This window comes from Coturnix japonica, chromosome 29 (assembly GCF_054131305.1).
Source record: "Coturnix japonica strain WE chromosome 29, WE-NBRP24, whole genome shotgun sequence".
Lineage (NCBI taxonomy): Eukaryota > Metazoa > Chordata > Aves > Galliformes > Phasianidae > Coturnix > Coturnix japonica.
The window spans coordinates 5273393-5283284 of record NC_140691.1 but is presented as its reverse complement, the minus strand read 5'-3'; the positions used below and the strand labels follow the sequence as shown (position 1 = coordinate 5283284).

The 9892-nt window shown below is 46.7% G+C and overlaps 2 protein-coding genes across 2 annotated transcripts; one reads left to right on the top strand and one right to left on the bottom strand.

Annotated features, from left to right (window-relative positions):
- The first annotated feature begins 2937 nt into the window (after positions 1-2937).
- Positions 2938-3873, top strand: LOC146755883 (olfactory receptor 10AG1-like). Its single transcript, XM_085525126.1, has one exon. The coding sequence runs from the start codon at positions 2938-2940 to the stop codon at positions 3871-3873; it is 936 nt and encodes a 311-aa protein (XP_085381252.1).
- A 4591-nt stretch (positions 3874-8464) lies between these two features.
- LOC146755882 (olfactory receptor 4N5-like) lies at positions 8465-9424 on the bottom strand. Its single transcript, XM_085525092.1, has one exon. It carries the CDS (start codon positions 9422-9424, stop codon positions 8465-8467), a length of 960 nt encoding a protein of 319 aa, XP_085381218.1.
- Between the last annotated feature and the right edge of the window lie 468 nt (positions 9425-9892).

Below are 9892 nucleotides of genomic sequence, written 5' to 3'. Positions count from 1 at the left end.
GACCACAGAGAGGCTATGCCTATCAATGGAATGAATGACCACAGATAGGCTATGCCTATCAATGGAATGAACGACCACGGATAGGCTATGCCTATCAATGGAATGAATGACCACGGATAGGCTATGCCTATCAGTGGGTAGTCACTGTTTGTCTGGGTGTGTGGGTTGATGCAGTGATCCCCATGCACCCAGCCCCGCAATAAAGGGAACAGAACCCACTGGCGTGTCACATTCCTGTGTTGGTTTTCTCAGCTTCACCATGGCCATGGCTTTAGGGTCATTTATGGGTCATTTGGGGTCATTTGGTCTTTTGAGGTCATTTGGGGGGATTTGGGGTCACAGATCAGCTTCCAAAGCCCCTTATTTTAAAGGAGATGCCACGATCCAAAGAGAGGAGTTGCTGAGCTTCTTTTACCTCAACTGGTTAGCTGTATAGGAATGAACAATAATTAACATGTGTTACATATACACACTCCTATATACGTATATATACATGAAATCACTGACGGCACTCCCCCAGCATCAAATTCCCTTGTGGTACAAACTGGACGTCCCTGTGTTTCTCCAGCACCCACCGAGTGCACCCAGCTCCCTGGGCAAAAGCAGTTCCACGGAGAGGTTTGCCCTTTCCAGAGGCTGGAAAGACCCAGACTGCTTCTCCCAACATGTTCTTTACATGCACTACAGGGACCTCATCTCCCTCTGCAGTATGCAGGGGGATGGATTGGCTAGGACCATCACGATTGACAGATCCTCTAGTACTGACCAACCAAGTGGCTTCTGCCCAATGCTTCTCTCAGTGCTTCAATGTTCCACCATCCACTGCTTTCAACATAGCTTTCAACAACCCATGGTATCATTCAACCTTACCAGAGGCTGGTGCATGGTAGGGGATACGATAATCCCACTCAATGCCATGATCTTTGGCCCAAGTATTTATAAGGGAATGTTTAAAAGGAGACCCATTATCAGATTCAATTCTTTCTGGGTTGCCATGTCGTCACAGGACTTATTTCTCAAGACCTAGTATGGTGTTTCAGGCGGTAGCATGGAGTACTGCGTATGTTTTAAGCCACCCAGTGGTTGTTTCCACCATGGTAAGCACATAACACTTACCATTGTGAGATCGTGGCAATGTGATATCATCAACCTGCCACACCTCCCCATATTTATACTTTCTCCTTCTCCCTTCTCCCCAGAGAGGTTTCATCCTCTTGGCTTGTTTAATTATGGCACATGTTTCACAACCATGAATAATCTGCGCAATAGCATCCATAGTTAAGTCCACCCCTCGGTCTCTAGCCCACTTATATGTCCTTGATGGCCCGAGGTCTCATGGGCCCATTGAGCTAGAAATAATTCACCCTTATTCTGCCAGTCCAAGTCAATTTGAGTCACCTCAATTCTGGCAGCTCAGTCCACCTGATGGTTGTTTTGTTGTTCTTCAGTAGCCCAACTCTTTGGCACGTGTGCATCCACGTGAAGCACCTTTACAACCATATCTTTTGTTCGGGCATCAATGTCCTTCCAACATTCAGCAGCCCAAATAGGTTTACCCCTCCATTGCCAGTTATTTTGTTCCCACTGTTGTAACCACCCCCATAAGGCATTCACCACCATCCATGATTCAGGATAAAGATAAGGCATTTGCAACCTCTCCCATTCAGCAGCATCTAAGGCCAGCTGGACAGCCATTACCTCTGTAAACTGACTTGATTCTCCTTTACCTTCAGTGCCCTCTGCAACCTGTTGTGTGGGGCTCCACACTGCAGCTTTCCATATGCAGTGCTACCCCACAATGAGACATGATCCGTCTGTGAATAGGGCACGTTTCTTTTCATTTTCTAGTAGTTCATTGAATGGAGGGGCCTCTTTAGCACATGACACCTCTTCTGCTGGTGATGCTCCAAACTTTTTGCCTTCAGGCCAGTCCATGATCACCTATAATCTTCTTTGATATCAGTGCAAAGCATGTGGATGACACTTAATAGCATTTTCATATGAAAGGTTCTCCTCAGGAAACCCCGTTGGCTGGTTTGATGACATCTAAAACGAAATACTCAGGCTTTTGTAGCAGTCAAACTCTGAGCAAGTGAAATGTGATGAGGTCTGAGTTCTCAGGCTGCTCAACCAACAGCCTCCCTGCAATGCTACCCCCCAGCATGGGGGTAGCATTGGGGATCCAAGAGGGAAATGTAGTCAGTGAGAGCTGATAACTGGAGTGTGACTTGAACAGGCAAAGATGGGAATGAATGGCGATGGAGGAGAAAGAAGGCTGTGCAGGAGGAGGGATGCAGGGGCCAGATGCTTGTGGCCAGATGTGTGGTCAGTGCTGGTCCGGCTGGTTGTGTGGGAGGCATGGGAGGGAGCTGAGTCCCCTCCAGGAGCCAGGACTACAACCTCACGATAAGATGCCTGGATGGATTCAGCTGAATCCCGTCCCTATGGAAGTTTAAGGGTGTCCTGCAGAGCCAGGATCCCTGCATCCCAGGGCTGTTTGCAGGGGCAGGGACTCAGCCGCCAGCCAGGCTCAGCACTCAGCCTGCCCGGGGAGCTGCCCAGGTAGCTGTAGGGAGATGTGGGGCGGGAAGGAGACCCCCAGCAGCACAGGGGCCTTTTGCCACTTGGGGTGCTGCATGAGGCTGAGGCTCACAGCTGCACTGCATGCTCGGGGCATTGCATAGGCAGCTATTCTAGAAGGAGGACCAAACATGGGACTTTCTGCCCCATACTCAACTGGTTGGTCCTGACTGCCATCTTGTATATTCCCACTGGACTGTATTAGGTTTCCATACCTTGATTCAGATTTTGGTCAAGCTCTCCTGATCCTGATGTCCATTTTGCACTGTTGTCTGTAGGCTGTCTGCTGGAGCTGTGCATGGCTGTGGATGGGCATTCTCTAACAAAGTGCTGTTGGTGTTGTTTTATGCAGAGAAAATGCTCCAAAGAATTCTCCTGAAGAATCACACTGTTGGACCTGGATTTCTTCTGGATTTTTCTGATCCCCCTGGGCTGCCAGGATTGTGCTTCACCATCTTCCTGCTCATTTATGTCACAGTTATCATTGGGAACAGCCTGATTGTGCTGGTTACAGTGCTGGACTTAAGTCTCCGTAGCCCCATGTATTTCTTCCTGAGAAACTTGTCTTTCTTGGAGATCTGCTACACGTCAGCCACTCTCCCCAAAATACTTATGTGTTTCCTGACGGGAGATGTCCGGATCTCCTTCCTTGGCTGTGCTGCCCAGCTGTATTTCTTAGTTTTGCTGGGAAGCACTGAGTGCCTCCTGCTTGCCTCTATGGCTTATGACCGCTATGTGGCCATATGTGACCCCCTGCGCTACAGTTTGTTGATGAATGGTGGGTTCTGTGTCAGACTGGTGGTCGGCTCATGGATGGTTGCTGTACCAATACAATTGGGCCAGACCTACCAAGTGTTCACCTTGCCCTTCTGTGCATCCCATCACCTCCATCATTTTTTCTGTGATGTTCCCCCTCTGTTGGAGCTGGCCTGTGCAGATACTTTCTGGAGCTGGGTGACCCTGCACACTATCATCCTGCTTTTCGCCGTCCTTCCCTTTTTCATGATTGTCGTTTCCTATGTTAGAATTATCAAGACTGTTCTGAAGATGCACTCTGCTCTGAGCAGACACAAAACCTTTTCCACCTGCTCCTCACACCTCATAGTGCTGACTCTCTTTTTTGGCTCAGCCACAGTTGCGTACTTCAAACACCACTCAAAGGACTCTGCAGACACTGACAAATACCTTGCCCTGTTTTACACTATTCTGACCCCCATGTTTAACCCTGTCATCTATGGAATGAGGAATAGGGAAGTGAGAATCGCCCTGAGAAAACTCCTGTGGGGAAAGTGATAGTGCAGAGTGGGTGAAATTACGACCCAATTGTTCCAATGAGCATTTGGCTGTTTGTGTGTTGGCATCCAGTTTTGGCTCAGACACCTCCAGATTGGGCACCTCCAGATTTGCTGCACTGTCCCACAACCCACTGCATCTTCCAGAAGGAATCAAAGTTTATGTAGGATAGAGAAGGATGTGTGGGGATTCACTGTCACATCATCACAGGGCAGGAAATGAAGGATCCCTGCTCCCTGTCTTTTTGAGGTCTCTACGTTCAATTTTGCCCTAGTTACCATATTATAATGCATATTATCCTTCCTATGATTGCACTGTACCTCATTAATGGTATTCCAGTCAGAATTCTGCAGGTTAAAGAAGAAGGAATTCTCAGAGCACCACAGTTCGATCCAGCACATGACAATCCAACACCACACAGCATCCTACCTGCCCTGAATGACAGCTATGACACATGGAGGCCAAAGGCATGAAGCCAATGGACACCACCGCCACTTTAGAGGGATGGGCCATAGACTGTGGGAATGATATCTATGTGTGTATATAAAACAAACAAACAAACAAACAAACAAGCAAAACAGGAAAGATGACAGCAGTTATTTGGAATGTATGGAAAAGCATTGAATCTGTAAGTGATACGGAATGAGGGGTGGGTACCATTCTGGGCTCAGTTGGGATGCTCTGACCTCAGGAAAAAAGCAGTGCTGGAACACCTCGATGTTTTCGCTGCTGCTGAGCAGTGTTACTTCAGTTCCTCAGCTTCATGCGCTATCCTTCCAGCCATGGGGGTTGAAATATTTGGGATGGGATGGCACCAGGAGCTGAGCTCAGCAACTCAAATGGATATTTCATTCCGTATGACATCATGTGGAAAAAAAGCTTCTTTTGTAAATACATCAATATTCAAAAATTATTAACATCAGAATTTTATTATTTTATTCTCAACCCCCCCCCCCCACACACACACACACACACACATATTATTTTTTCTGCCTTAGTAAAATTGTTTGTACCTCAACCCACAAATTCTACTTTGTTGTGGTCTTTCTAGTCCCTCCTTCATCCCTCTGGGAGGGGGAGAGAAAGTGAAGAGGAAGGGGAAGGGGAAGGTTGTCACAGTTTGAATGAAAAATCCACCTGCGTCCGTGACAGGGGCCGTGGGCCCCGCAGGGGCCCTAGGCCGAAAGGAAAAAGTTAATTAGGAAAAGAAAACAGTGGCAACGATCTAAGGAGGCACACTTATTTACTAAATACTATATCAAAATACAGGATAATAAAAATATAATACAATATAATTGAAAATTGAGCTAATGAATCAAGCAAAATAGGAGAGAGAATGAGTCCCGTAACCGAGAGGCCTACTGTGAAATCTAGGCGAAACAGCTGAAGGCTCCCACACACTCCCCTGAACGCCAGAACTCGAAAAGAGATCAGTCTGTTCTGCGACAGAGTTAATATAGAGTCCAGGTCCCGTGACCCATCGTGTTGTTCTCTGGGAGATGTAGTCTTCTTCTGCAAGTTGCAGATTCAGTAAAATTATTCATGCTTTATATGTTATGATGTGGAATACTGATAACAAAATTACAAAATTATTAAACCATGACAAGGTGAAGGTGAAGAGAAGGGAAGGGAAGGGAAGGGAAGGGAAGGGAAGGGAAGGGAAGGGAAGGGAAGGGAAGGGAAGGGAAGGGAAGGGAAGGGAAGGGAAGGGAAGGGAAGGGAAGGGAAGGGAAGGGAAGGGAAGGGAAGGGAAGGGAAGGTTATTGACATTTGTTGGTGCTCAGTCCAGTTAGAGAGCTCTCTCAGTTTACTGTGGCATCAAAATAGAGCTCCTTCATTGTGTTCAACATATATCTCATATACTCACAAACAATAAATTTCTCTAATCAGCTAATTGGCCCTAAATTCTCCCAAACAACAGTGACAGAGGATGAAAGGTTTCTCAACTGTGAAAAGATTAACAGTGCATACAAAGGAACTTCCTGGTTATCCTTTGTCTTGCATTGCAGACTCCCAAGGCTTCACAGTGGTAAGGTCTGTCAAGGAATCTGTTCAGCTCTTTGATGACTCACTCTCAGTTACATCTTTGCACAACTCCAGAACTTTCAGTCTGCCTTTAAGAAATTTAAAATGAAGCTGAGATTATCTGCTGTTCTCAGCTGTACTTCAGACGACCACAGCTGCTTGCAGCAGGACATGTGTAAATGGATGGTGTTATTTTTGTTGGGAACACCCAAAAGGCAGATGTTCACTTCTGCTGAGGTATGTCGGTGGAGGACTCCTTCCACATAAGTGATTTCTGCTTGCTCTGTGCTTAGTTTGAAAAGCAAATCTTTAAATAAACCCTTGTCAGTTTTGCCATTTAGAAGCAATGGAAGCAAACACGTAATGACACTGTGCAGTATACTTATTTCTAATTACACTGGGGACAAAGGATCCAAAGAGACTTTAGCAGATTCTTTCCTCTCTAGTTCTGATTTGTCTCTATTCACCCTTCCTAAGGATGTGAAGTTTTGAGAAGGAAGTCTGGAATTTTCTTATTTATCTGACTTGGTCTGGAAAAATGTGCTGTCATTTGTGGTGAAAATCCATCAGTGGAATCCATTTGGATGTGGTGCTTGGGGACATAGTTTACAGGAGGGTTGTTATGATAGTTATTGAGTTATGGTAGTACAGTTGGTTTACAGCTGGACTTGAGGATCTTGAAGATCTTTTCCAACCTGAGCAATTCTATGATTCTATGAGGTGACTGGGATTTTGGATGAAGGAAAGGCTGTGACTCATTTGCCTTGACTTGTTCAGCCTGGAGAAAAGATGGCTGCAGGTTGACCACACTTCAGCCTTACTGTCCCTAAAGGGAGCCTATAAACAAGAGGGGAGTCAACTCTTTGAAAGGGTTGATAGCAGCAGCACAAGGCGAAATGGTTTGAAGTTGAAGGAGGGAAGACTGAGGTTGGATGTCAGGGGGAAGTTCTTTACTCTGAGAGAGGTGAGGTGCTGGAACAGCTGCCCAAGAGAGGCTGCGGATGCCCTGTCCATCCCTGGAGGTGTTCAAGTCCAGGTTGGATGGGGCCCTGGGCAGACAGGTTAGTGTTAAATGTGGAGTTTCTTGGTCCTGATTGCCACAGGGGGGGTTGGAGCTTCATGATCCTTGTGATCTCTTCCAACCCAGGCCATTCTGTGATTCCATGATTCTATGATTGGCACAACACCTTCCACAGCTGCCTTACCAACAAATTGTCTGGCTATTTTTAAAATTTTTTAAAATTATTTTTATTTTCATTTTTTTATTTTTAATAATGCAGTGAAAAAGTGCATGGAAAATTGACTGGACCAATTTCAAGAAGCAATTATCAGAGATGTGAAGGTAAGTAGGTGAGAACAAAGTAGTGGTGTCCATCAGGGCTGTGCTGCTTTATGTGTTCACTAAGGAGTGAATGCTGGAGGGCCATGTGCTCACAGGGAGCTTGTGTGGGAAACCCAGCTCAGGAGAGTGGTCAATATGTGGGAGGGGAAGGCTCACGTGCTAAATCCTACAGATACTCAGTTATTTCCCATGAGATTGGTCATATACTTTGAACAGGTTGTCCACAGTCTGTGCGATATAAACAGCCCACTTCACAGCTGTACTTGGTTCTGCACTGCATGCAGTGCTACATGAAAACCGAGAGCACTGTGAGCTGTTGGGTGCAGTGCCTTCTGGGGTGTTATTGGAGGGCTTTGTGGGCAGAGGTATCTGGAGTTCACTCCACGTAGATGCTGCCCGAGGAAGTGACACTGTGTTGAGAAAAACACTCTTTCTGAAGACATATTTCTGAACAAAAGGGATTACTGGGGTGATCAGAGGCAGACAAAGAAGCAGACTGAAGGGCAAGCACAAGGGACATTGTAACAATGCTTTGTTACTCCTCAAAGTAAAAATGAAAGAATGGTTGGAGGAATATCAGCACTGCCCTGTAAGGCTGTGTTTGCATTGCCTCCCATTTTCACCAAACAGCTGCCAGCTGGTTGCAGATTCAATAGAACTTTGAGGGCACATTGGAGTCACTTTGGGGTCACACTGAGGTAACTTTGGACACTTCAGGGTCACTTTGGGGTCACATTGGGGTCAGTTGGGGGTGCCTGCCTCATGCGGGTGGGTGTTTACTCATGGGAGGGGACAGGGCTTTGGGAAGAGAGGTGGGGCCTTATAGAGGCAGGTGTGGTTTTAAGGGGGTGAGTGTAGCTTTGTGGGTGGGGGTGGGGCCTAATAGAATTGACATGGCTTGATTGGGCGAGGCCCAGTAAGAAACCAATGACTGAGTCATGACGGAGCCCAGGAAGAAGGCAGAACCAACAGTGGGTGTCCAACTGGAAACTGAACTCTTGAATCAATGAATCGAGGCCAGCACTCCATGAAGGGCTCTATAAACCCTCAACATCCTCCAGGTAATACCTAATAAGTTTATTAGATCCTTAATGATAATTTCATGGCACACTGTCATCTCCTTTGTGTGGGTTGGTTCTTCCCTGAATCGCTCTGTATGGGTTTTAGTATCACCACAGGGCTTTATTTTATAGAAGACTTCCTGAAGGATAATGACTGTGACCTTCATTTGTTTACTCCAAAATGCTTCATAAAAAGTCCACACCACAGTGAGTATTTGTGGACAAACCTGCCTATAGAGCTTCTGATCTCCTTGTTGCACAGCGTGTAGATCATGGGGTTCATTAAAGGGAAAATGACCGTATGGAAAAGTGCAATGACTTTTTCCATTGGGACAGCCTGGAAAGGGAGGACGTAGATATAAATTGCTGGGCCAAAGGTGACCAAAACCACAACCATGTGGGAAATGCAGGTGGAGGTGATTTTGATCTTGGCCTCAGAGGAGAATGCCCGGAGCTTCAACACTAGGGCTGAGTAGGAGATGAGGAGGAGCACAAAGCACACCACGAGGACAGAGTCGTTGTTGAGGAACATCAGCAGTTCCACTGTGTCAGTGTTGGCACAGGCCAACTTTGCCAGCTGTCGAACATCACAGAAGAAGTTGTCCAGGATGTTGGGGCCGCAGAATAGGAGAGTGATGGTAAGAGTAAATAGAATGATGCCGTGAATGAGGCCACCGCCCCACGAAGCTCCAAGCAGGGTGCAGCGAACAGTCTTGTTCATGAGCATGGTGTAGTGAAGGGGTTTGCAAATGGCAACGTAACGATCGTAGGCCATGGTCAAGAGCAGGAAGATTTCCGCTGCTCCAAGGAAGTGAAGAAACAAGAGCTGAGCCATGCAGCTGTTGTAGGAGATGGTCTTTGGGTTTGAGAATAAGTCAGCCAGCATTTTGGGTAGGGTGACAGAGCAGTAGCAGATATCCAGGAATGCCAGATTGTCCAGGAAAAAGTGCATGGGTGATCCCAGTTGGGAATCACCCCAAACTGTGAGAATGATGAGGACATTGCTTGGGAGAACTGCCATATAGAACAGCAGGAAGAAGAAGAGAATGGACTGTACTCCGTGGCTGTGGGACAGTCCCAGCAGAACAAACTCTCTGACTGTTGTTAAGTTCTCGTGCTCCATTTGGACTCTCGTGAGTGCTGACAAACAGGAATAAATAAGCCAGTGCAAATATATTGCAATATTACAGCAATGTGGGCTGTACTTGCACTATGCACACCCTACGAGCATTGCTTGGTGTGATGGAACTCCATATGGGGAAATACTTGAAAGCTGGGAATGGAGATTCCCACTAAGGTGGGCGCTGTACTGCAACTGGGAGCTGAATGTCAGCACATGGTGGGATGGTCCATGTTTTCTCTCTCTGGGAACTGGCTCCAGAATTGATTCTAGGTTGTAGACCATCAGTGCAGTCTCCTGTAGTGCTGCTCTTTGTGGTCTGAGCTGATTTCTTACATCCCCAACAGCTGCACAGAGGTCAATGCCATTCCTTTTCTCCCAAGCCTTACAAATCCACTCAGCTTTTGTGATGGGAGCACCAAGACTTACAGCAATTCCATCTCTGTGTGTAGAATCAGCCACCAGATGCAC

What these genes read in the sequence shown, in the direction of transcription:
- LOC146755882 (XM_085525092.1), bottom strand. Translation starts at nt 9,424, where the DNA reads ATGGAGCACGAGAACTTAACAACAGTCAGAGAGTTTGTTCTGCTGGGA.
- LOC146755883 (XM_085525126.1), top strand. Translation starts at nt 2,938, where the DNA reads ATGCTCCAAAGAATTCTCCTGAAGAATCACACTGTTGGACCTGGATTT.